The following is a 25,732-nucleotide window of genomic DNA, read 5'->3' as shown; positions in this document are numbered from 1 at the left end:
AAGGATAGACAGTACATTTCAGAGGGCAAACGGGGATTTTTCTGAATAACCCTTTTACATACAGCCAGATTCGGAAAAAAACGAGTTTTTCTTATTGCTGTGTCTGAGAAGTTTATTAGCTATCTATTTGCTAATATAGGTTTTGAGTTCTCCTATTTCACCTCAAAATTGACCACCCTTATTTCACCTCTATAAAATAAAGATTAAAAGAATGAATCTGAATGATAATGCTGTGAAAAGTATATTTTATAACCCAGTTAAAAAGTGGAACTGGACAGTTTGGTTTTCCAAGTAAAAGGAAATTTTTTTTGTTTGCTTAGTTTGTAGCTGACTGTCACACTGAGAATAAGAAATGAAAATCAACATTTTCCCTATTTTCCTAGACTAAATCATTTCTTGCTGATGATGAGTAGCTACTTGCAAGACCGGTTTAATTAATGGTGCACTCAGATGTCTAAGAATGTGGGAGTTTGTTTTAGCCTTGACCTTAACCTACTGAAAAGGAAAATAATACTTGGTTTAGAGGTTTAAATGCTATAATTTACAAGTAAACTGTCTCACCAAATGAATTTGAAATAAGTATCAGAGAGAAGCATTTAAAATTTGGCAAGGGAATAAAGATTTGAAAATTGCAGTGGTTTCTTTTATTGGAGGAGAAAAGAAATCCCAATTTAATTGGGTTTCTTCACAGGTTGCAGCTGTAAGTGCCTTTGCCCAGACTCTGCGAAGATACACGTCGCTCAACCACCTGGCCCAGGCAGCTCGTGCAGTGCTTCAGAACACTTCTCAGATCAACCAGATGCTCAATGACCTCAACCGTGTCGACTTTGCCAATGTCCAGGTACTCTGTTTTCTTTCAAAACAGATCTTTTAATGAAAGGTATCCAATATTTTTCTTCTTAATTAGGATCATCATATTTCTTTTTCACATTACATCAATTCACAGACACATCTAGATTCACAATGTCCTGAAAGAGGAGAGTTTTACTCAGCTATAACTTTACTGCTCCTCTGTTTTGTGGTTAAAGCCTGGGAAGATTTTTAGTGCTAGACTGCAACATATGTCACCAGGGTTTGCTGAATGATTAATAGAGTAAGGACAGCCATGGTCATCGAACATTGGTAGGCAAGAGTCAAAGCTATGGTAGTCATGTATGGATGTGAGAGTTGGACCATAAAGAAAGCTGAGTGTCAGAGAATTGATGCTTTTGAACTGTGATGTTGGAGAAGACTCATGAGAGTCCCTTGGACTGCAAGAAGATCCAACCAGTCCATTCTAAAGGAAATCAGTCCTGAATATTCATTGGAAGGACTGATGCTAAAGCTGAAGCTCCAATACTTTGGCCATCTGATGTGAAGAACTGACTCACTGGAAAAGACCCTGATGCTGGGAAAGATTGAAGGCAGGAGGAAAAGGGGATGACAGAGGATGAGATGGTTGGATGGCATCACCAACTCAATGGACATGAGTTTGAGCAAACTCCAGGAGATAGTGGATGATAAGGAAGCCTGGTATGCTGCAACCCATGGGGCTGTGAAGAATCAGACATGACTTAGCAACTGAACAGCAACAACATACACTAAAATAGGTATTATCAAAAAGACGAATAATAGCAAATGTTAATGAGGATGTGGACAAATGGGAACCATTATACAGTAGTGATTGGACTGTAAAGTGCTACATCCACTTTTAAAGCTGTATGGCAGTTTCTTAAAAGGTTAAACATAGAGTTACCATATGATTTGGCAGTTTAACTCCTAGGTACATACCAAGAAAAATGAAAACATGTCCACCTAAAAACTTGTTCATGGATATTCCAGCAGCATTATTCATATTAGCCACATTAAAGTGGGAACAACTCAGATGTCCATTAACTGATGACTATATAGACAAAACATGGCATTTCACACAATTAAATGTTATCAGACAATAAAAAGAAATGAATTCTGTTCTGATACATCCTACAACACAGATGAACATTACACTAAATGAAAGAAACCAGATACAAAGGACCTTATCTTACAAGATGCCATTTATATTAAAAGAGCAAGATAAGTAGATCTATAGGGACACACAGTAAATTAGTGGTTGCCTAGGTTCTGTAAACTAGGTGATTGGGATATGATAGATAAGGAGTATGTCATTTCTTCTTTAAGAAATGAATACATTTTAAAATTGATTGTGGTGGTAGACGGACTACTCTGTGAATATACTGAGAAAAACCATTGAATTATATACTTTTATTGAATGAATTGTTTGCTATATGAATTACATCTCAGTAAAACTCTTTTAAAAAACAATAGCATTGCTCAAAGATAAACTAATTATTTCTCCATTTCCTACAAATTTTAATCTACAATTCTGGGCTTGTTTTATCATTTAAAATAAAAGTAATATTTGGGCTTGATTATTTTTTAGGGCGAGGATTTAGTAGTTACTTTCATTCTAACTTTGATGAATTTGATTTAGTCTTCTAATGTGCATCAGTTCAGTTCAGTCGCTCAGTCGTGTCCGACCCTTTGCGACCCCATGAATCTCAGCACGCCAGGCCTCCCTGTCCATCACCAACTCACAGAGTTCACTCAGATTCACGTCCATCGAGTCAGTGATGCCATCCAGCCATCTCGTCCTCTGTCGTCCCCTTCTCTTCCTGACCCCAATCCCTCCCAGCATCAAAGTCTTTTCCAATGAGTCAACTCTTTGCATGAGATGGCCAAAGTACTAGAGTTTCAGCTTTAACATCATTCCTTCCAAAGAAATCCCAGGGCTGATCTCCTTCAGAATGGACTGGTTGGATCTCCTTGCAGTCCAAGGGACTCTCAAGAGTCTTCTGCAACACCACAGTTCAAAAGCATCAATTCTTCGGCGCTCAGCCTTCTTCACAGTCCAACTCTCACATCCATACATGACCACAGGAAAAACCATAGCCTTGACTAGATGGACCTTTGTTGGCAAAGTAATGTCTCTGCTTTTGAACATGCTATCTAGGTTGCTCATAACTTTTCTTCCAAGGAGTGTCTTTTAATTTCATGGCTGCAGTCACCATCTGCAGTGATTTTGGAGCCCAAAAAAATAAAGTCTGCCACTGTTTCCACTGTTTCCCCATCTATTTCCCATGAAGTGATGGCACCGGATGCCATGATCTTCGTTTTCTGAATGTTGAGCTTTAAGCCAACTTTTTCACTGTCCTCTTTCACTTTCATCAAGAGGCTTTTTAGTTCCTCCTCACTTTCTGCCATAAGGGTGGTGTCATCTGCATATCTGAGGTTATTGATAGTTCTCCCGGCAATCTTGATTCCAGCTTGTGCTTCATCCAGCCCAATGTTTCTCATGATGTACTCTGCATGTAAGTTAAATAAGCAGGGTGACAATGTACAGCCTTGACGTACTCCTTGTCCTATTTGGAACCAGTCTGTTGTTCCATGTCCAGTTCTAACTGTTGCTTCCTGACCTGCATATAGATTTCTCAAGAGGCAGGTCAGGTGGTCTGGTATTCCCATCTCTCTCAGAATTTTCCACAGTTTATTGTGATCGAATGTGCATAGTTTTTCTTAAATCTATATAAACATCTGTTTATATATGTGTGTATATATATACACACATAAAAACATACAAACATACACATGCAAATTCATAATCTCCATAAGAACAAACTCCATTAACTTTACAAATCCATTAACTTTACATATTTCACTGGAACTTATATTACCTGATTTTACTGGGAATATTAAGAGCTCATACAGTATTGTCTTAAAATTTATACTATAATGTTAATTTCAAATCTTAATTCAGAAAAGATATGTTTAAAAGTACCTTAAGAAAAGTTGAAATGGTAAGGAAACTTCTAGTCTCAAACAGTAATTTAAGTCTAATAGCAAAAAAACATATTTAAGACTGATTCCTGACAAGATCTGAGAAAGATTTTAAATTTTCTGTTAATTTTCACTTGTATAGTTGTGTGCCTGAATCATGTGAAGTATTTACAGAAATGAGTTCTTCCTGGCTATAAATGCCATACTTGGCAACATTATTACATATAAATCTAATAGTTATACATCTTTACTATGCTCATTCTCATCCTCTCTACTCACCAATTGAGGCTACCTTTTCCCTTCTTTAAGTACCAGATTTTTCTGGGTTTCCACAACAGTTATTAGTGCTGAAACCTGTGTGCTCAAGTATCTATCCTGCAGGGCCTCCTTCCTTCAGTTCAGTTCAGTTCAGTTCAGTTCAGTTGCTCAGTTGTGTCCAGCTCTTTGCGACCCCATAAATTGCAGCACGCCAGGCCTCCCTGTCCATCACCAACTGACAGAGTTCACTCAGACTCACGTCCATCGAGTCCATGATGCCATCCAGCCATCTCATCCTCTGTCGTCCCCTTCTCCTCCTGCCCCCAATCCCTCCCAGCATCAGAGTCTTTTCCAATGAGTCAACTCTTCGCATGAGGTGGCCAAAGTACTGGAGTTTCAGCTTTAGCATCATTCCTTCCAAAGAAATCCCAGGGCTGATCTCCTTTAGAATGGATTGGTGGATCTCCTTGCAGTCCAAGGGACTCTCAAGAGTCTTCTCCAACACCACAGTTCAAAAGCATCAATTCTTCACAGTCCAACTCTCACATCCATACATGACCACTGGAAAAACCATAGCCTTGACTAGACGGACCTTTGTTGGCAAAGTAACGTCTCTGCTTTTAGGACCATGAACACAGTGGTAGCCCTGCATTTCCCTCTACATTTTACTTCTCACCACTCTTGTTCATTTTAATACGTAATCTTTTCAGGTTAACATATTTGATTTTAACTCCCTTCTTTCTTTCCTTTTCTGTTCTACATTTTGCCTGGTTTTCTGAGTCCCCTGGTTTTCTCAGTCTTCTGGCTCCCATTCCACCTTCATCACCATCTCCTGTTCATTTGAAAATTGTCCCTGTCCCCATGAGATTAACCTCAGTAAGACTGATACATGTAAGGATGAAGGTCTTGTAATAAGGAAACTTTAAAACAGTGAAACCATGTGTAAGGGTTAATATTTTAATGCTCTGAAGAAAAAGTGAAAGTGTTAGTTGCTCAGTTGTGTCTGACTCTTTGCGACCTCATGGACTGTAGCCTGCCAGGCTTCTCTGTTCATGGGATTCTCCAGGCAAGAATACTGGAGTAGGTTCCCCATTTCCTTCTCCCGGGGATCTGCACGGCCCAAAAGTCAAAGTCAGATCTCCCACATTGTAAGCAGACTTGTTACCATCTGAGCCACTGTCTAGCCACCAGGGAAGCCTCTGTCATCACTTCATCATTCTCTAATCAAATCTTTTCCTCATGCATTCAGGATAACCTTTCCTATTGCAGTATAATTGGTTTTCTGTTTAATTGATAGCATTATAGTAGTATTGCTTTCTAATTTTTTTGTGTGTAAATGGATAGTTTTTCAACTACAGTATGGGCTAAATATACATGGGTTAGTTGACCTGATAACCTAACTTTTGCATATACTTATGTTTCTGTATTTAAAAAAGAATCTGATTTTGAAGTTACTGACTTCTTATCATCTTGGAGATATTTATTTCCAAGATAATAATATTTTTAGTTTTCATCCTTACCTTTTTCCACTAAAGAATTAAAATATCCAACTTCCTTCACAAGGGAATATTTATAGGGTACTCAGTTGTTAGTATATTTTCAACCTTGGGAGTACTAAAATGAAACCTAATTTGAAAAGCCAGAATAATGTCCTGTGGCTTTATTTCTGTAAGCTTAGTCTTAGATTATCATTTTCTCTTGGCAAATCTAACTGTAGGAAGTAGTGAGTTTGATTTTATGTTAAGAAATGAAGTTAAATTCTTCCAAGGATACCAGTAAGTTCCTTCTGTTCCTTGCCAATACATAAAACATATCTCCCACAGTGGCTTCCCATAGAATTTCAGTTTTGCAAGATGAAAAAGATCTAATGTACAGTATTGAGCATAAGTAGACACTCATATTGTTATTGTTTATTGTATTTATTGTAGTCGCTAAGTCATGTTCAACTCTTGTGACCCCTGAGAAACTGTAAGATTTCCCAGGCAAGAATACTGGAGTGGGTTGTCATTTCCTTCTCCAAGGGATCTTCCTGACCCAGAGATTGAACCCGCATCTTTTGCATTGGAAGACAGATTCTTTACCACTGAGCCATCAGGAAATCCCTAACACTACTATACTGTATCCTTTAAAATGGTTAAGGTGATAAGTTTTATGTTTCTTGTTTTATACCACAGACCAAAAAATGCTTAGATATTTGTGGATTTTAAACACACACACACACACACAAAACAGCATCCCCTGTCTTTTTCTTGAGGCCTAAATTCTTCACTCCTTATCTGCATCCCAGGTAGTGCTAGCGGTAAAGAGCCCTCTGCCAGTGCAGGAGACATAGAGATGTGAGTTTGATCCCTGGGTTGGAAAGATCCCCCCCACCACCGCCCTGGAGAAGGGCATGGCTGCCCACTCCAGAATTCTTGCCTACAGAATCCTATGGACAGAGGAGCCCGGGCTACAGTCCATAGGGTCACAAAGAGTCGAATATAACTGAAGCAACTTAGCATGTACACAACTTCTTCCCTGGGTGCTCTCCTCAACTGTTGAACTGATGTAAAATTTCTGAGAGTCATTTAACTGTATTTTGAAAGATCTTAACTATTCTTATGTAAATCTATTATATAGACATAAGTACAAACTAAGTAAAGATGTAGTTACAAGATTGCTAATTCCAGCATTATTCCTAAGAGTAAAAATTTGGAATGACCATAAATGTGCAGCTATGTGGAATTGACTTTGTAAATAATGGATATTCATGTATTGTGGCAAATTGAGTCATTGAGTAATAAATGTAGCTCCTCATTTGCCTATATATAAAGTGAAACTAAGCAAAATATCAAGTAAAATATATAATATGATCCTCTTTTAAAGTAATACATATATACATAAATATACATGCATATGTATATATTGCATGTGAACAATTTGAAAATTAGCATGTTGTAGTTCTCTCTTAATGTTGGCATTTTAGATACTCTTAATTTTGTTTCTTTTTATTTGTACTTTCAAATTTAATAGTCGTATTTTAGTGTACTTAAAATACTTAAAAGTGATACTTAGGAGGTAAAAATCTGAAAGCCTTTATTATTAATTAGATAAGAGAAGGAAGGTTAGTAGATGGCATCATCAGCTGGGAATTTGGAAGAAGCCCTAAATTTCCCTGAGAAAGAAAAATGAATTGAGTTTAGCCATTTTCTATTTGAAGTACCTCCCAGTTGAAATGTCTTTTGAGTAAGGTAAAGTCTGTGGGATCAGGAGAGATCCTGGAATCAGAGGGTGGAGATTAAGGATTGATTCAGTTGAAAGGTTGATTTAAATAAATTTGTCCTCTGAGAACAGACAGATTGAAAGCTATAGAGACTTTTCAGAAAAACACACACATATTGGTAAGGTTTTACATATAGAATTAGAACCTTCACAGACACCCCTCCAAAGAACTCTATGTTGAAAATATTATCTGGACACAATGAATCTAGCTTAAAAATTCTTGTCACATTTTACTTCTCTAATTTTATGTTTGGGGAAAACGAGGCCCACGTAGATTAAATGAATTGCTTAAAATGAAATTAGTGGATTCAGGCCCTATGTTAAAATCCAAGTCTTCACTCAAATATTATATTAATATTTTCAGATAATTATATTCTGACCTAAAAGAGTATAATATTTTTTTAATCTTAAAATGCAGCACAGCACTAGAAACATGGTAAAACTTACGGCAACCACTGAAAATTAACTTTAAAAGTTTCTATTTTCATCCCTTTTACCAAACATGAAACTTTCCTATCAGAACCAGAAGGAAAACTATAGTAATCAAATTTCTTCATAGGTAGCATCCCTATATTTTCTCTAATGTATTTTTGGTTATTGTTATTGTTGTTTTCGGTTCTGTGAATTAATTGGCATTCATAGCTTTTACCTTGAGAGTCCTTGGGACTTCAGTTTCTTTCCCATGAAACTCATACAGCATATGCTTCTGCCTTGTATCATTCATTGTTTTTGTCTTAATCCTGAGGGGCCACTTTGGGCCAATTGAAGCTATTTATCCATTCTGACTTACTCTAAATCTTTTCAAATGAATTGGCTTTAGTTTTATCTGATTGAGAAGTAAAAGAGTATAAAAACTAAAAAAAGACTCTACATACGGTAAGTTCAGGCTCCTCTTCTTTTTTTTTTTTTTTTTTTTTTTACTTTACAATACTGTATTGATTTTGCCATACATCAACATGAATCCGCCACGGGTGTACATAAGTTCCCACTCCTGAACCCCCCTCCCACCTCCCTCTCTTCTTCTTAAGTAATGATGTATTTTAGTCTTTCACACAGACTAGCTAATGTAGAACACCAAGTCATACCTGTATGTCACATCACTTTTTCATGCACAGAAGTGATGTTAATTTCCCTAACAACTGCCAAGTAGTCATTCGTTTTTCTTAATTCATTTAATTGTTTTGCACTTTCAAAATAGCTTGCCATTCATGCTTACGGTTTGTGTGCTAACAGTCCGTGAAAAACTGCTGACTTGAACTTGTCCTTTGCTTTCTGTGTACTGTCCCAGGAGCAGGCTTCCTGGGTGTGCCAGTGTGATGACAACATGGTTCAGAGACTAGAAACAGACTTCAAGATGACTCTTCAGCAGCAGAGCACCCTGGAGCAGTGGGCAGCGTGGCTCGACAATGTGATGATGCAAGCACTGAAACCCTACGAAGGAAGACCCAGTTTTCCTAAAGCTGCCAGGCAATTTCTGCTTAAATGGTCTTTCTACAGGTATCATCTCAATGTTTCCTATTCTGCAATTATGTATGCACATGCTTCTCAGAAAAAAAGAAGAGAGTGAGGACTTTAGTATGTAGAAACTCTCTGTTGTGATTATCTTCAGCCCACCTTGTGATTGCAACATCATGGAATTGAACCAGGAGGCTTTTGGAAATAAAATTTCTGCTGGGAAAAGAAAGCCTCTTATTCAGAGCCCTAGAAGTTCTCAGATGGGAACATCAGAGATTGCAGTCTAGATACTGTGCTTAACAAGAGTCAGGACAGTCCTCCTTTTGGCAAAGATGTATCATTCAGGCTTTCCACCACTCTTCTTTTTATTCTCTACTTCAGAGATTCTCAGACTGTCCTTCCCTAGACCAGTAGCATGGCTGTTGCTTGGAAACACATTAAAAATGTGTATTTTCAGACCCCTCGCCCAAACCTACCTTAATCACGAATTGCAGAGGAGAGGCCTAGCAATCTATGCTTTTTATAAAGTTCCGTCCAGGCAATTCAGATGGATACTCAGAACAATCTAGTTAATTTTTTAATTTGATCAATTAAAATTGTTCTTAAACCTAGTTGCACCTCAGAATTAGTGGAAAGAAAAAAAAGGAACTACCTACCTCCCAAAACTTACACACTCAAAATCATGGTGGTTCGAAAGTAGTAATTAGCACTAGGGATAATCAGAAATTCTTTTTCTTCAGAAAGGTTATCCTGGTATTCTAATGCACAGCTAGTTTAATATCAAATAATCTAGTAGATAACTCAAAATAAATAGCTTTTCAGTTCCGTTCAGTTCCTCGGTCGTGTCCGACTCTTTGCAACCCCATGAATCATAGCACGCCAGGCCTCCCTGTCCATCACCAACTCCCGGAGTTCACTCAGACTCACATCCATCAAGTCAGAGATGCCATCCAGCCATCTCATTCTCTGTCGTCCCCTTCTCTTCCTGCCCACAATCCCTCCCAGCATCAGAGTTTTTTCCAATGAGTCAACTCTTGGCATGAGGTGGCCAAAGTACTGGAGTTTCAGCTTTAGCATCATTCCTTCCAAAGAAATCCCAGGGCTGATCTCCTTTAGAATGGACTGGTTGGATCTCCTTGCAGTCCAAGGGACTCTCAAGAGTCTTCTCCAACACCGCATTTCAAAAGCATCAATTCTTCAGTGCTCAGCTTTCTTCCCAGTTCAACTCTCACATCCATGCAGGGCTACTGGAAAAAGCATAGCCTTGACTAGATGGACCTTTGTTGGCAAAGAAATGTCTCTGCTTTTGAATATGCTCTATAGATTGCTCATAACTTTCCTTCCAAGGAGTAAGCGTCTTTTAATTTCATAGCTGCAGTCACCATCTGCAGTGATTTTGGAGACCCAAAAACTGAAATCTGACATTGTTTCTACTGTTTCTCCATCTATTTCCCATGAAGTGATGGAACGAGATGCCATGATCTTTGTTTTCTGAATGTTGAGCTTTAAGCCAACTTTTTGACTCTCCTCTTTCCCTTTCATCAAGAGGCTTTTTAGTTCCTCTTCACTTTCTGCCATAAGGGTGGTGTCATCTGCATATCTGAGGTTATTGATAGTTCTCCTGGCAATCTTGATTCCAGCTTGTGCTTCTTCCAGCCCAGCGTTTCTCATGATGTACTCTGCATATAAGTTAAATAAGCAGGGTGACAAATCGCTTTTGGGCTAAAATAATTTATAAGTAAATGTATGTTTTTTTAGGCATAGAATATCCCCAGAAGAGAAAAATTACTTATCAGTTCAGTTCAGTTCAGTCACTAAGTCGTGTCTGACTCTTAGCGACACCATGAATCGCAGCACGCCAGGCCTCCTTGTCCATCACCAACTCCCGAAATTCACTCAAACTGATGTCCATCGAGTTGGTGATGCCATCTAGTCATCTTATTCTCTGTTGTCCCCTTCTACTCCTGCCCCCAATCCCTCCCAGCATCAGAGTCTTTTCCAATGAGTTAACTCTTCCCATGAGATGGCCAAAGTATTGGAGTTTCAACTCCAGCATCAGTCCTTCCAATGAACATCCAGGACTGATATCCTTTAGAATGGACTGGTTGGATCTCCTTGCAGTCCAAGGGACTCTCAAGAGTCTTCTCCAGCACCATAGTTTAAAAGCATCAATTCTTCGGTGCTTAGCTTTCTTCACAGTCCAACGTTCACATCCATAAATAACCACTGGAAAAGCCATGTCCTTGACTAGACAGAACTTTGTTGGTAATGTAATGTCTCTGCTTTTTAATATGCTCTATAGATTGCTCATAACTTTCCTGCCAAGGAGTAAGCGTCCTTTAATTTCATGGCTGCAGTCACCATCTGCAGTGATTTTGGAGCCCCCCCAAAATAAAGTCTGACACTGTTTCCACTGTTTCCCCATCTATTTCCCATAAAGTGATCAGACCAGATGCCATGATCTTCGTTTTCTGAATGTTTTTAAGCCAACTTTTTCACTCTCCTCTTTCACTTACATCAAGAGGCTTTTTAGTTCCTCTTCACTTTCTGCCATAAGGGTGGTATCATCTGCATATCTGAGGTTATTGCTATTTCTTCGGGCAGTCTTGATTCCAGCTTGTGTTTCTTCCAGTCCAGCATATTTCTCATGACATACTCTGCATATAAGTTAAATAAGCAGGGTGACAATATGCACCCTGACGTACTGCTTTTCCTATTTGGAACCAGTCTGTTGTTCCAGTTCAGTTCAGTCGCTCAGTCGTGTCCGACTCTTTGGGATCCCATGAATTGCAGCACGCCAGGCCTCCCTGTCCATCACCAACTCCCAGAGTTCACTCAGACTCACGTCCATCGAGTCAGTGATGCCATCCAGCCATCTCATCCTCTGTCATCCCCTTCTCCTCCTGCCCCCAATCCCTCCCAGCATCAGAGTCTTTTCCAATGAGTCAACTCTTCACATGAGGTGGCCAAAGTGCTGGAGTTTCAGCTTTAGCATCATTCCTTCCAAAGGAATCCCAGGACTGATCTCCTTCAGTATGGACTGGTTGGATCTCCTTGCAGTCCAAGGGACTCTCAAGAGTCTTCTGCAACACCACAGTTCAAAAGCATCAATTCTTCGGCGCTCAGCCTTCTTCACAGTCCAACTCTCACATCCATACATGACCCCTGGAAAAACCATAGCTTTGACTAAATGGACCTTAGCCGGCAAACTAATATCTCTGATTTTGAATATGCTATCTCGGTTGGTCATAACTTTCCTTCCAAGGAGTAAGCATCTTTTAATTTCATGGCTGCAGTCACCATCTGCAGTGATTTTGGAGCCCAAAAAAATAAAGTCCGACACTGTTTCCACTGTTTCTCTATTTCCCATAAAGTGATAGGACCAGATGCCATGATCTTCGTTTTCTGAATGTTGAGCTTTAAGCCAACTTTTTCACTCTCCTCTTTCACTTTCATCAAGAGGCTTTTTAGTTCCTCTTCACTTTCTGCCATAAGGGTGGTGTCATCTGCATATCTGAGGTTATTGAGATTTCTCCCGGCAATCTTGATTCCAGCTTGTGTTTCTTCCAGTCCAGTGTTTCTCATGATGTACTCTGCATATAAGTTAAATAAGCAGCATGACAATATACAGCCTTGACATACTCCTTTTCCTATTTGGAACCAATCTGTTGTTCCATGTCCAGTTCTAACTGTTGCTTCCTGACCTGCATATAATTTTCTCAAGAGGCAGGTCAGGTGGTCTGGTAGTCCCATCTCTTTAAGAATTTTTCAGTTTATTGTGATCCACACAATCAGAGGCTTTGGCATAGTCAATAAAGCAGAAATAGATGTTTTTCTGGAACTCTCTAGGTTTTTCAATGATCCAGCGAATGTTGGCAATTTTACTCTGGTTCTTCTGCCTTTCCTTAAACCAGCATGAACATCTGGAAGTTCACAGTTCGCGTATTGCTGAAGCCTGGCTTGGAGAATTTTGAGCGTTACTTTACTAGTGTGAGCGATGAGTGCAATTGTGCTGTAGTTTGAGCATTCTTTGGCATTGCCTTTCTTTGGGACTGTAATGAAAATGGACCTTTTCCAGGCTTGTGGCCACTGCTGAGTTTTCCAAATTTGCTGGCATATTGAGTGCAGCACTTTCACAGCATCATCTTCCAGGATTTGAAATAGCTCAATTGGAATTCCATCACCTCCACTAACTTTGTTTGTAGTGATGCTTTCTAAGGCCCACTTGACTTCACATTCCAGGATGTCTTTCTCTAGGAGAGTGATCACACCATTGTGATCATCTGGGTCATGAAGATCTTTTTTGTACAGTTCTTCTGTGTATTCTTGCCACCTCTTCTTAATATCTTCTGCTTCTGTTAAGTCCATACCATTTCTGTCCTTTATCTTTGCATGAAATGTTCCCTTGGTATCTCTAATTTTCTTGAAGAGATCTCTAGTCTTTCCCATTCTGTTGTTTTCTTCTATTTCTTTACATTGATCACTGAGGAAGGCTTTCTTATCTCTTCTTGCTATTCTTTGGAACTCTGCATTCAAATGGGTATATCTTTCCTTTTCTTCTTTGTTTTTTGCTTCTCTTCTTTTCACAGCTATTTGTAAGGCCTCCGCAGACATCCATTTTGGTTTTTTTGCCTTTATTTTCCATGGGGATGGTCTTGATCCCTGTCTCCTGTACAGTGTCACAAACCTCCATCCATAGTTCATCAGGCACTCTGTCTATCAGATCTAGTCCCTTAAATATGTTTCTCACTTCCACTGTATAATCATAAGGGATTTGATTTAGGTCATACCTGAATGGTCTAGTGATTTTCCCTACTTTCTTCAGTTTAAGTCTGAATTTATATATGATATCAAATGTTGTGATGAGCCATTGACCTTAGGTCTACTCCAGGGTTTAAAAACAGACTCTGTGCAAGTTGGCATATATACCATATATATGGCATAGGATGGAATTGACAAATAGAGTTCCATTTCTTAAGATGTTAGGTAAATTATATTTTTGACCGCAGCATTTACTCTTGTGGTGAGAGTTCATTTCTATTCTTCTTTAGATCATAATGGGCTTTCTAAAAGCCATATGTACTTTAAACTTTAGGCAGTCCCTAATTTAATTCCTGTGCAACCATGCGCTCATCAAAATAGTGGCTACAGGACCTACCACTGACTGTGGCTATGAGTACACTGTGGTCATCATCTGGACTGAGTCCAAAACAGTTGTGAGAAGAGATGATATGCAAAGGAATAGCAAAGTTTAGAGACTAGTAGAAATTGTGAACCCGCTAAGCCCAGATTATAGGATTTCCGTCTTGTTTTGATTACCTTTATAAGGATTGAACCAAAGATTCCATTTTCATGGTAGAAGGTTTTTATTGTGACTTCTTTCTTTTTCAGTTGATTTAGTCCAATTCTTATTTCTTAAACTGAAGTGGAGTTGATTCCATATGTGTTTAAGTAGTAAAATTATCCTTATATCCTGAAAATGATTTTCTAGTGTCTGCATACCTGCCAAGTATACCTGTCAAGTCTGACACTTTGCAAGCCCATGGACTGTAGCCCTCCAGGCTCCTTTGTCCATGGAATTCTCTAGGCAAGAATACTGGAGTGGGTTGCCATTTCCTCCTTCAGGTGATCTTCCTGACCCTGGGATTGAACCCATTCCCAGAGTTAAATAAATGCTATGAAAGAAAGCCTAGCAGTGGTGGTGTTGTTTTGTTTTTATTTTGGAATGGAATAATTCCACCATTTTGTCTCTCATATACGTAATACTTTTAGACCACAGGGTTTGTAAAGTACCTTATTAAGGTGCTATCTAACTCTATGACCCACTGATATGCTTCATTAAAGCCAACCCTAGGTTTAGATCTGGGTGTCAGTGAGAAATGTGTTGATATGTTTTCCCTTGATATATGGGAAAGATTTGGAAAACAATATCACAGTATTCTCAAAGTAGATGTAGCAGTAGTAGTAGTAGTAATGAAATTCAAAATTTTAACTTGGGAAAATATCTTTAAAAGATTTCAGATATTTCCCCATTTGTTTGCAAGTTGATTTCATCCATTTTTTTCCTCAGAAAATCATATAGATGGTATATATGCTTCATGAATGATAAAACATGTTATACTAGCTGTTGCTCCAAAACCTATAGGGGCAAAAGCACAGTACATCCTCTATATCAGAAAAAGCAAAGGTTTTTTTTCCTCTTCTTCTTCTTACTGCTTTCTTATGCAGTTACATCAGACTTGCCCTTACTCCTCCCTGAGGATTTTTTAAATCTGTTTAGTAGATATCGTTTTAGAAATACACCCCTGGAGCCTTTGTCTCCACAGAGATCTGTTGAAGTATCTTAAAAGGAGAGAAAATTACTTACTCGTGTTTCTTGTTCTCTGCAGATGTACAAACCCAGTAGATCATCACTTGCCTGCCCTCTGTCTGCCCTGAGTTGGGGATAATGGCTTGTTATTATTAGACACTATTATGGTTATTATTTATTTTCATTTCAAAAAGTCTTGAAGGTGTACAGTTCAGGGCTACAGAAGGAAAGGCATATTCAGAAAGATGCATACCTCGTGCTGGTAGGCAAAGTCAATAGCTTAGTAACGTAGAAGACTAAAATCTAACCTGTTTCTTACTGAGGCACAAGAACATATTGAGTAATGAAAACTTCATTCACAAACAGAAGCAGAGTTACAGAGTATTTTTTATTCCCCCCCCCGTGTTATGTTTTTGATGTCATACTTTACATCTTTTATTTTGTGTATCACTCAACTAATTATTTTAGATATTGTTGATTTTATTACCTTTTTTTAGCCTTTGTATTAGCTTTATCAGTGGTTGATCCACTAACTTTGCTATTTGTTTGCCTTTACCAGTGATATTATTTCCCCCATAATTTTTTTGTTTTTGCACAATCACTCAGTCATGTCCAACTCTTTGTGACCCCATGGACTGTAGCCTGCCAAGCTCCTCTGTCCATGGAATTTTCCAGGCAAGAATACTGGAGTGGGTTGCCATTTCATACTCCAGGGTATATCCCCTGCCCAGGAATCAAACCCACATCTCTTGTGTCTCCTGCATTGGCAGATGGCTTCTTTACCACTGTGCCACCTAAGAAGCTGTTCTTGTTTCTACTTATGGCCTTTTCTATTTAATGAAGTCCCTTTAAGATTTCTTGTATGACCAGTTTAGTGGTGATGAACTCATTTAGCTTTTGCTTGTCTGGGAAACTCTCTGTCCTTCTAGAGTATTTTTTAAATGTTTTTGGCTTTGTAATAAGAATTTTGCAGTCACATATACCAACTGTTCATTTTCTGAAGTTGATTAATCTCATAGATTCACATGTATATACAAGAAATGGACTAGCAGAGTCGTGATAGCAGTAGTGGACATGTTGCTGCAAGCACCCTCTGCGCCAAATGGGGGTCTCTCCTCGCCTAACATGGCTTTGAATGTCTCCTGCTGGCTCCCTGGGAGGTGGAAAATATATTGCTGCCTTTCTTGGGCAGCAGTGCAGAAGTTAAGTGGGCCGTTTCTCAGCTTGGGTGTTTTGTGAATAACAGAACACAGACTTCCTCAGGGCCACCCTGCAGGTCAACCAAACATCCCATTTTTAAAGAATTAAATGTATAGCTTTGAGACAATAACTTGACAGAGGGCACAGAGAACCTAGTTTGCCTACAGCTGAACAAATATATAATCTTCCAGTTTGTGAATTAGCTGTAATCACTGTTTGAGAAGAGTTCACAGGGTGGAGTTGGGGGGTGGGGGGGTCACAGGTTCTCACCTTTCTTCTTAGGAATGTGTGATGTCTCCCCAAATACATAAAGAGGTGGCTTGAGTATCATGTGTTCAAGTATATGTTTTAATTTTCATGCCATGAATTATGAAGATATATACACAAAGGTATTTCTCATATGTTACAAAATAATTAACAGTTTTAACTCCAATTTTAAAGAGTTGAGTTCATGGCAACTTAGCAACATGAAATTCAGTGGAATCAATTTTGTAACATGTCTTATAGAAATCTGAATCAGTCAATAGGTTTCCAATTAAACTGTTAATTGTGTCATTTGATACTTGGCTTGTAGGGCAGAGGCCCAACACAGACAGCATAAAGTAGACATAGACATTATTAATAATATAATATAATAATCTGTTGTTATATTAATAATATAATTCAACTGATTCTCTTCTAAACATATGACAAGTTCATAGCAGATTATCAGTACTTTCAAAAGTAACTATTATAACTGAAGGTCAGCACACTTTTTTTGTTTTTTCATTTTCCAACAGAATTTTGTGTTACTTATGCCTTTATGCTGCAATAAGGTGATTGCCCAATTGTCAGAAAGTTTCCAAAACAGTTGGGATAGAACATGAAGCCCTTATCATGGCCTACAGACCCTCTATGGTCCAGCTGCTAGGGATTTCTAGTCCCATCATATATATTCTCTTTGCTTATGTCTTCCCAGCCACAGCTTCTGGGCTATGCTTTCAATAAAACAAACATAGTTCTGCCTCAGTCTCAGCATTTGCTCTCCTTCCTGCGAGGAAAGTGCACTTGTTCACATGGCTCACTCCCTCACTTCAGTCTCATATCTGCTCACTTAGCACCTCCTCAAAAAGTTTTCCTAACACCCTGACTTTAAGTGCCAGGGCCCATCACTCTGCAGTCTCTTGACCTGATTTACTTTTTTCATAGGATTTACCACTACCTAACTTTATAATTTATATCTACTCTGTTTTTATCAACCATCTGTCCTACTAGAATGTGAGCTCTGTTGAAACCAAACTTTTGTCTGACTTGCTGTAGAACAAGACCCTGACACACAGTATGAACATAATAAATATCTATTGAATGAATGAAAATTAATTGTCTTGGAAAAAAGAAATTGGCTTTGCATTTCTTTTACAAATACCATAAAGCTACTCAATATGAATATTGTTCTCAATCATTTACATTATTTTGAGGGAAATAAAAAGGCCTAAAAATTGGATTTAAAAACATATATATATAATTCATTCTGTATCTGTCATATCTATCCCTGTAAAGATTTACTGACATTGAACTGACACAGGATTGTTTTTCTGTATTATAATAAATGTCTTCTTTTAAAATAAACCATTTTTATTATAAAATTAGTATATATTCACTTTAGAAAACCTGAAAAATACAAATACTGTACAAAGAATAAACTTAAATCATCCATAATTTACTACCCAGAAAGACCAATGGTAAAATGTTTTCTTTCAGTTTTATATAAAATTGAGATCCAGTTGTTTATCAGAGTTTATTATCTGTATTTTTCCCTTAACATTATACCTCAAGCATATCTTAAGAAATATAATTTTGAATGTCCTTCCAATATTCCATTTTGTACACAATGGCAACCCACTCCGGTGTTCTTACCTAGAGAATCCCATGGACAGAGGAACCTGCAGTCCATGAGGTCACAGAGTCGGACACGACTGAAGTGACTTAGCAAGCACTCATGCATACATTATTTAAACATTCCTTTTGTCTCTTATTCTTGAATATTTAGGTGGGTTTTGGTCATGCAGTACAAATATAAAACATACCTTCATGCTTATCTTTATATAAAGTTGCATGTTTATCGTCAAATAAATTCAAATAAATTTGCAGTTTTAAGTTGGCTGATACTATTTTAATGAAGTATGCTATCTTGAAGCTAATAAGTATTAACCATTCCCATTTATTTAGAGGTAGGACTTTTTCAAGAACTTTGCAGATAGTTTCTATGTTAAATGGGCTCATATTACATGTTTTCCATCTTTCACTTAGCATTTTATCATAAACATCTTTCCGTCTTACTTCCTTTATGTGTAATCGCTCTCATTTCTTTAAAGTGAGTGAAATTGCTCAGTCATGTCTGACCCTCTTTGTGACCCCATGGACTGTGACTCACCAGGCTGCTCTATACATGGAATTCTCTGGGCAAAAATACTGGAGTGGGTTACCATTCCCTTCCCCAGGGGGTCTTCACAACCCAGGGGTCAAACTCAGGCCTCCTGCATTGCAGGTGGATTCTTACCATTTGAGCTACTCAGAAAGCCCCGTTTCTTTAATATATTGTATAAATTTCCATATATGAATGAGCCATTTTTTACCTAGTATCCTACAAGTGGTTATTTAGTGTTGCCCCCTATTTTCTCAGTAGTATAAATATTGCTGCAATTAAAACCATCTTTGCTCATTTGTGTAAATTTCTAGAATTAGAACTGCTAGGTGAAAGCATTTGTGCATTTCTAATTTTTACATTTGTTGCCAAATTTCCCTTCATAAAAGTTTTGTGATTTTATGCTTCAAGAAACAATAAATGAGAGTTCTTTCCCCATAACCTCTTTAATGCTGATCTTTTAATTTCTTATAGTATAATAAATAATATATGGTATCTTACTTTAATTTATATTTCTTTTAATTTTGAATAAGGTTAATCATACATACTTGTTATGATTCGCTTAGAAGAAATGGAATAGCCATCATAATCAACAAAAGAGTCTGAAATGCAGTACTTGGATGCAATCTCAAAAACGACAGAAGGATCTCTGTTCTTTTCCAAGGCAAACTATTCAGTATCATGGTAATCCAAGTCTATGCCCCAACCAGTAAAGCTGAAGAAGCTGAAGTTGAACAGTTCTATGAAGACCTATAAGACATTCTAGAACTAACACCCAAAAAAGATGTCCTTTTCATTATAGGGGACTGGAATGCAAAAGTAAGAAGTCAAGAAACACCTGGAGTAGCAAGCAAATTTGGCCTTGGAGTACAGAATGAAGCAGGGCAAAGACTAATAGGTTTCTGCTAAGAGAACACACTGGTTATAGCAAACACCCTCTTCCAACAACACAAGAGAAGACTCTACACATTGACATCACCAGATGGTCGACACCGAAATCAGATTGATTATATTCTTTGCAGCCAAAGATGGAGAAGCTCTATACAGTCAGCAAAAACAAGACCGGAGGCTGACTGTGGCTCAGATCATGAACTCCTTATTGCCAAATTGAAACTTAAATTGAAGAGAGTGGAGAAAACCACTAGACCATTCAGGTATGATCTAAATCAAATCCCTTAAGACTATACAGTGCTATTTCAAATCCTGAAAGATGATGCTGTGAAAGTGCTGCACTCAATATGCCAGCAAATTTGGAAAACTCAGCAGTGGCCACAGGACTGGAAAAGGTCCATTTTCATTCCAATCCCAAAGAAAGGCAATGCCAAAGAATGCTCAAACTACTGCACAATTGCACTCATCTCTCACACTAGTGAAGTGATGCTTAAAATTCTCCAAGCCAGGCTTCAGCAATACGTGAACTGTGAATTTCCACATATTCAAGTTGGTTTTAGAAAAGGCAGAAGAACCAGAGACCAAATTGCCAACATCCACTGGATCATCAAAAAGGCAAAAGAGTTCCAGAAAAACATCTATTTCTGCTTTATTGACTACGGCAATGCCTTTGATTGTATGGATCACAATAAACTGTGGAAAATTCTAAAAGAGATGGGAATACCAAACCACCTGACCTGCCCCCTGAGAAACCTATATGCAGGTCAGGAAGCAACAGTTAGAACTGGACATGGAACAACAGACTAGCTCCACATAGGGAAAGGAGTATCTCAAAGCTGTATATTGTCACCCTGCTTACTTAACTTCTGTGCAGAGTACATCATGAGAAACACTGGGCTGGATGAAGCACAAGCTGGAATCAGGATTGCCGGGAAAATAACAATAACCTCAGATATTCATATGACACCACCCTTATGGCAGAAAGTGAAGAAGAACTAAAGAGCCTCTTGATGAAAGTGAAAGAGGAGAGTGAAAAAGTTGGCTTAAAGTTCAGCATTCAGAAAAGTAAGATCATGGGATCTGGTCATGCCATCACTTCATGGCAAATAGATGGGGATACAGTGGAAACAGTAACGGATTTTATTTTGGGGGGCTCCAAAATCACAGCAGATGGTGACTACAGCCATGAAGTTAAAAGACGCTTACTCCTTGGAAGGAAAGTTATGACCAACCTAGATAGCATATTAAAAAGCAGAGACATTACTTTACCAGCAAAGATCCATCTAGTCAAGGCTATGGTTTTTCCAGTAATCATGTATGAATGTGAGAGTTGGACTATAAAAAAAACCTGAGCACCGAAGAATTGATGGTTTTGAACTATGGTGTTGGAGAAGACTCTTGAGAGTCCGTTGGACTACAAGGAGATTGAACCAGTCCATTCTGAAGGAGATCAGCCCTGGGATTTCTTTGGAAGGAATGATGCTAAAGCTGAAACTCCAGTACTTTGGTCACTTCATGCCAAGAGTTGACTCATTGGAAAAGACCCTGATGCTGGGAAAGATTGAAGTTGGGAGGAGAAGGGGACGACAGAGGATGAAATGGTTGGATGGCATCACCAACTCAATGGACATGAGTTTGAGTAAACGCCAGGAATTGGTGATAGACAGGGAGGCCTGGCATGCTCAGTCCATGGGGTTGCAAAGTTGCAGACACGACTGAGCGACTGAACTGAACTGAACTCCAACATACGTAATAGTGTAGCAATAGGCAGTTTTCTTAGGATCTCACACACATTATCTCACTTGACTGTCAAGCTAATTTTGAACCTTAAAATGTTGAATGATGTACAGTCAAGATCATAGAGTGGTTAATGTGGATCTCACTCCAAACCTATGGATGAAAAACTATGTTTTTTTTTTCTTTTTAGTAAGTAAATCCACAGAAGGAGAGATTCTCTGCCATCTTATTGTAACACCTATTCTTGTTGCTATAACCAAATGAGAGTGAGAAGCTCAGCTCCTCCTATTTTTTGTATTAGGATCATAATCACTTATATTTGAGTCTTGTTCTATTCATTCATAAGTTTATGTCACAACCTTTAACCCACTTTATCCTTGATATAATCACATAAATGAGATAAGGCCAAAAGTATTGTTTTTATTTTCACCCAAAAGGAAAACCCTCTCGAGGAAATGGTGTTTTTTGAGATTGACAGTGAATTAATGAGAAACCAGAATCAGAATCCAGGGCTTTAGGGTTTTAGATGTACAATGGTGATCTGTCACTCGCCAAGTTGAATGTGTAGATTTGATGCATTAGTAGCCACTATATAGTTATAGTTGAAAGTGAAAGATAAAACAAAAGTACAGTCTTCTATATGTCCATCTGTCCATCATTTTACAGTTCTTCATTGCAAAATAAGGCTTAGGAATATTGTTGTTTGTTGTTCAGTCACTAAGTCATGTCTGACTCTTTGTGACCCCATGAACTGTAGCCTGCTAGGATTCTGTGTCCATAGAATTTCTCAGGCAAAAATTCTGTAGTGGGTTGCCATTTCTTTCTCCAGGGGATCTTCCCAACCCAGGGATCAAACATACTTCTCCTACATTGACAGGTGCATTCTTTACCACTGAACCATCAGAGAAGCCCCTTAGTAATATTAACCCATACGTTTGTGAGATTCTGTCTCTTCCTCCTATCTGAGAATATAATGGCTATTTTAATTTGTGTAGGACAAAAATCTCTAGAGAAAGACACTAAATGAAAGTGAAGAGAAACACACACACATCCTACTCTGACTCTAAATTAAAAATATTAAGGATATTTGAAGTGCATGGTCAAGCTTAATAATTGACATGTCTTCAATGAAGCCAAAATTTTATTTTGACTTATTTCTATTTTGAGTATAATAGAGTGTATTGTTAGTCTTTAATTAAAATATATATTTCATATTTTGGTATTTTATAGTTACACATTCATATTTTTCAAGGTTATGCATTTTTAATTGACTTTATTGTGCTCTTGCTAATAGGAAAATCACCATAATTTAATGGAAATCAGTACAGAAGTAGAATCACTTAATAAGTTTGCCTTCCAACAAAAGTTGCAAGGATCCCTGTATGTCCTCTCCTACATTCTACATTGCCACATCTGGGAACATTACTTAGTATATTTGTAAACTTGCTTGTGTATTTGTAAACATTGTATAGTATATTTTGTAAACTTAGTCAGGGACAAATACAGATTTTCCCCAAAGTGTACCTCAGAAGTCATTGAGAGATGGTGATACAGTGTTTACCCATCATCATAAGACTTTTACTTTGAGATGCTTTTTCTTATGGTGATGAATTAAGAACTAAATAGACATTTCTCCAAAGAAGACATATGGATGGCTAACAACCACATGAAAAGTTGCTCAACATCGCTCATTATTAGAGAAATGCAAATCAAAACCACAATGTGGTACCACTTCACACCAGTCAGAATGTCTGTGATCCAAAAATCTGCAAGCAGTAAATGCTGGAGAGGGTGTGGAGAAAAGGGAACCCTCCTACACTGTTGGTGGGAATGCAAACTAGTACAGCCACTATGGAGAACGGTGTGGAGATTCCTTAAAAAATTGCAAATAGAACTGTGTTATGACCCAGCAAGCCCATTGCTGGGCATACACACCGAGGAAACCAGAATTGAAAGAGACGCATGTACCCCAATGTTCATCGCAGCACTGTTTATAATAGCCAGGTCATGGAAACAACCTAGATGTCCATCAGCAGATGAATGGATAAGAAAGCTGTGGTACATATACACAATGGAGTATTACTCAGCCATTAAAAAGAATACATTTGAATCAGTTCTGATGAGATGGATGAAACTGGAGCTGATTATACAGAGTGAAGTAAGCCAGAAAGAAAAACACCAATACAGTATACTAACACATATATATGGAATTTAGAAAGATGGCAATGACGACCCTGTATGTAAGACAGCAAAAAAGACACAGATGTGTATAACGGACTTTTGGACTCAGAGGGAGAGAGAGCGGGTGGGATGATTTGGGAGAATGGCATTCTAACATGTATACTATCATGTAAGAATTGAATCGCCAGTCTATGTCCGATGCAGGATACAGCATGCGTGGGGCTGGTGCACGGTGATGACCCAGAGAGATGTTATGAGGAGGGAGGTGGGAAGGGGGTTCATGTTTGGGAACGCATGTACACCTGTGGTGGATTCATGTCAATGTATGGCAAAACCAATACAGTATTTTAAAGTAAAATAAAGTAAAAATAAAAATTAAAAAAAAATCTTTTAAATTGATTCTGACCCATTTGTCGGCTTGCTTATGACAATAAAATGGTTTTTCCCAATGAGTGCCTATCTAGTTCTCATAGGATCTAGTCAAGTCCTAATGAAGATTACCTCTTTACCACTCTGTTTGAAAAAGTTGAGCCAACTGCTTCATTTATGAAATTATTCCATGGAAAGTCATGCACTATACCAATCTATTAGACCTATAACTTCTTTTAATAGGAAAAGTAGGCTGAACGCTAATCCTGGTCACTAACACTGGCTGCCTCTGTGTCTTTTCTCTTGGACAGCTCAATGGTTATTCGGGACTTAACTCTACGCAGTGCTGCTAGCTTTGGCTCCTTCCACCTGATCCGTCTACTCTACGATGAATACATGTTCTACTTAGTAGAACATCGTGTTGCTCAGGCAACAGGAGAGACACCCATAGCAGTCATGGGTGAGGTAAGAGAAGCTAAATGAGCTATGATCCACAAGGCTTTCTAAAAAGATCTGAATTTTATTTTAATCTAAATATTAATTATCAAAGCGATGGTTTCTAATCAGTGAGTCTTGGACTCCAGAGAGCCTGTATAGTTATTTCAGGGGGTCCCTAAATCCCTTTGTTCATATTTTATTAGTCAAAAGATTCTAAAATTGTAGATGATATCATGGAAAAGTACATGGACTATTTCAATATGCTATAAAAGTCTCTATATAAAAGAAAAGCTTGAGAATCACTGGACTTAAAAATCCTTAGTATTACTCAACCATAAAACAGAGTCAGATAATGCCATTTGCAGCAACATAGATGGTCCTAGAAATTATCATACCAAGTGAAGTAAATCAGACAGAGACAAATATATGATATTTATATGTGGAATCTAAAGAAAGTGGTTACAAAAAGGAAAGCAGGGAGGGATAAATTGGGGAATATAGGATTAATAATAATGTAAATCAGGCTTCCCTGGTGGCTCAGACAATAAAGAAGCTGCCTGCAATGCAGGAGACCCGGATTCAATCCTTGGGTCAAGATCTCCGGGAGAAGGGAATGGCAACCCACTCCAGTATTCTTGCCGAGAGAATTCCATGGACAGAGGAGCCTGGTGGGCTACAGTCCATGGGGCCGCAAAGAGTCAGACCTGACTGAGCGACTAACACATAGGTTTAACAGATGCACGCTACTGTATATACAGTAGATAAACAAGGTTTTACCATATGGCACAGGGAAATTTATCCAATGTTTTATAATAAAATATAATAGAAAAGAACTGAGAAAAAAGTTTGCAGATATATATAAATATGTGTATATATATATATAGCCAAATCACTTTATTGTATACCTGGAACTACCACAGTATTGTAAATCAACTATACTTGAATTAAAAAATAAAAATGTTATTGACTGGAAAATAAGGAAGATTGATGCTTCTGTTATGGCCTAGGACCTGAGAGGGAAAAGTTAAATATGTATCTTGTTGACTCTATCCAAGTGCCCAGGAAAAGAATGAAGGATAATAACAATGATGATGAAAGTGATAGCTAACATTCCAGGAGCACTTACTATGTGCCAAACATAGTCCTAAGTCCCTTATATATATAATAAAGCATTTAATACATATAACAATGCTTTGAGATAGGTGCTACCTCATAATGTTTTACTGATGAGAATCTGAGGTTCAGGAAGGAAGCTAAGGCACAGAGAGATTAAAAGGTTATATATCTAGCAAGTGGTGGAGACCTCTGTTAAGTATTCAGTCTGATTTTCACATCCATGCTCCTAATCAATAAAGATGTAGAAAAAAAATTCTCTTCTTCATAATTTCTGGATAGTGCCAAGATGTCATTGATAT

At 38.1% G+C, this 25,732-nt stretch overlaps 1 protein-coding gene across 4 annotated transcripts in view; it reads left to right on the top strand.

Moving 5' to 3' along the window:
- The window catches only part of RFX3 (regulatory factor X3), a 335,060-nt gene that overhangs the window by 287,651 nt on the left and 21,677 nt on the right, over positions 1-25,732 (top strand). For all 4 annotated transcript variants that reach the window (XM_069576467.1, XM_069576465.1, XM_069576466.1 and 1 more), the window contains 3 exons: positions 692-841; positions 8,621-8,829; positions 24,191-24,344. In XM_069576467.1, the coding sequence (XP_069432568.1) occupies positions 692-841; positions 8,621-8,829; positions 24,191-24,344 (513 nt within the window). The remainder of the gene's footprint in view (positions 1-691; positions 842-8,620; positions 8,830-24,190; positions 24,345-25,732) is intronic.

The sequence above is a fragment of the Ovis canadensis genome, chromosome 2 (assembly GCF_042477335.2).
Source record: "Ovis canadensis isolate MfBH-ARS-UI-01 breed Bighorn chromosome 2, ARS-UI_OviCan_v2, whole genome shotgun sequence".
Lineage (NCBI taxonomy): Eukaryota > Metazoa > Chordata > Mammalia > Artiodactyla > Bovidae > Ovis > Ovis canadensis.
The sequence above is the reverse complement of the archived record's forward strand: the minus strand, read 5'-3'. Positions and strand labels throughout refer to the sequence as shown.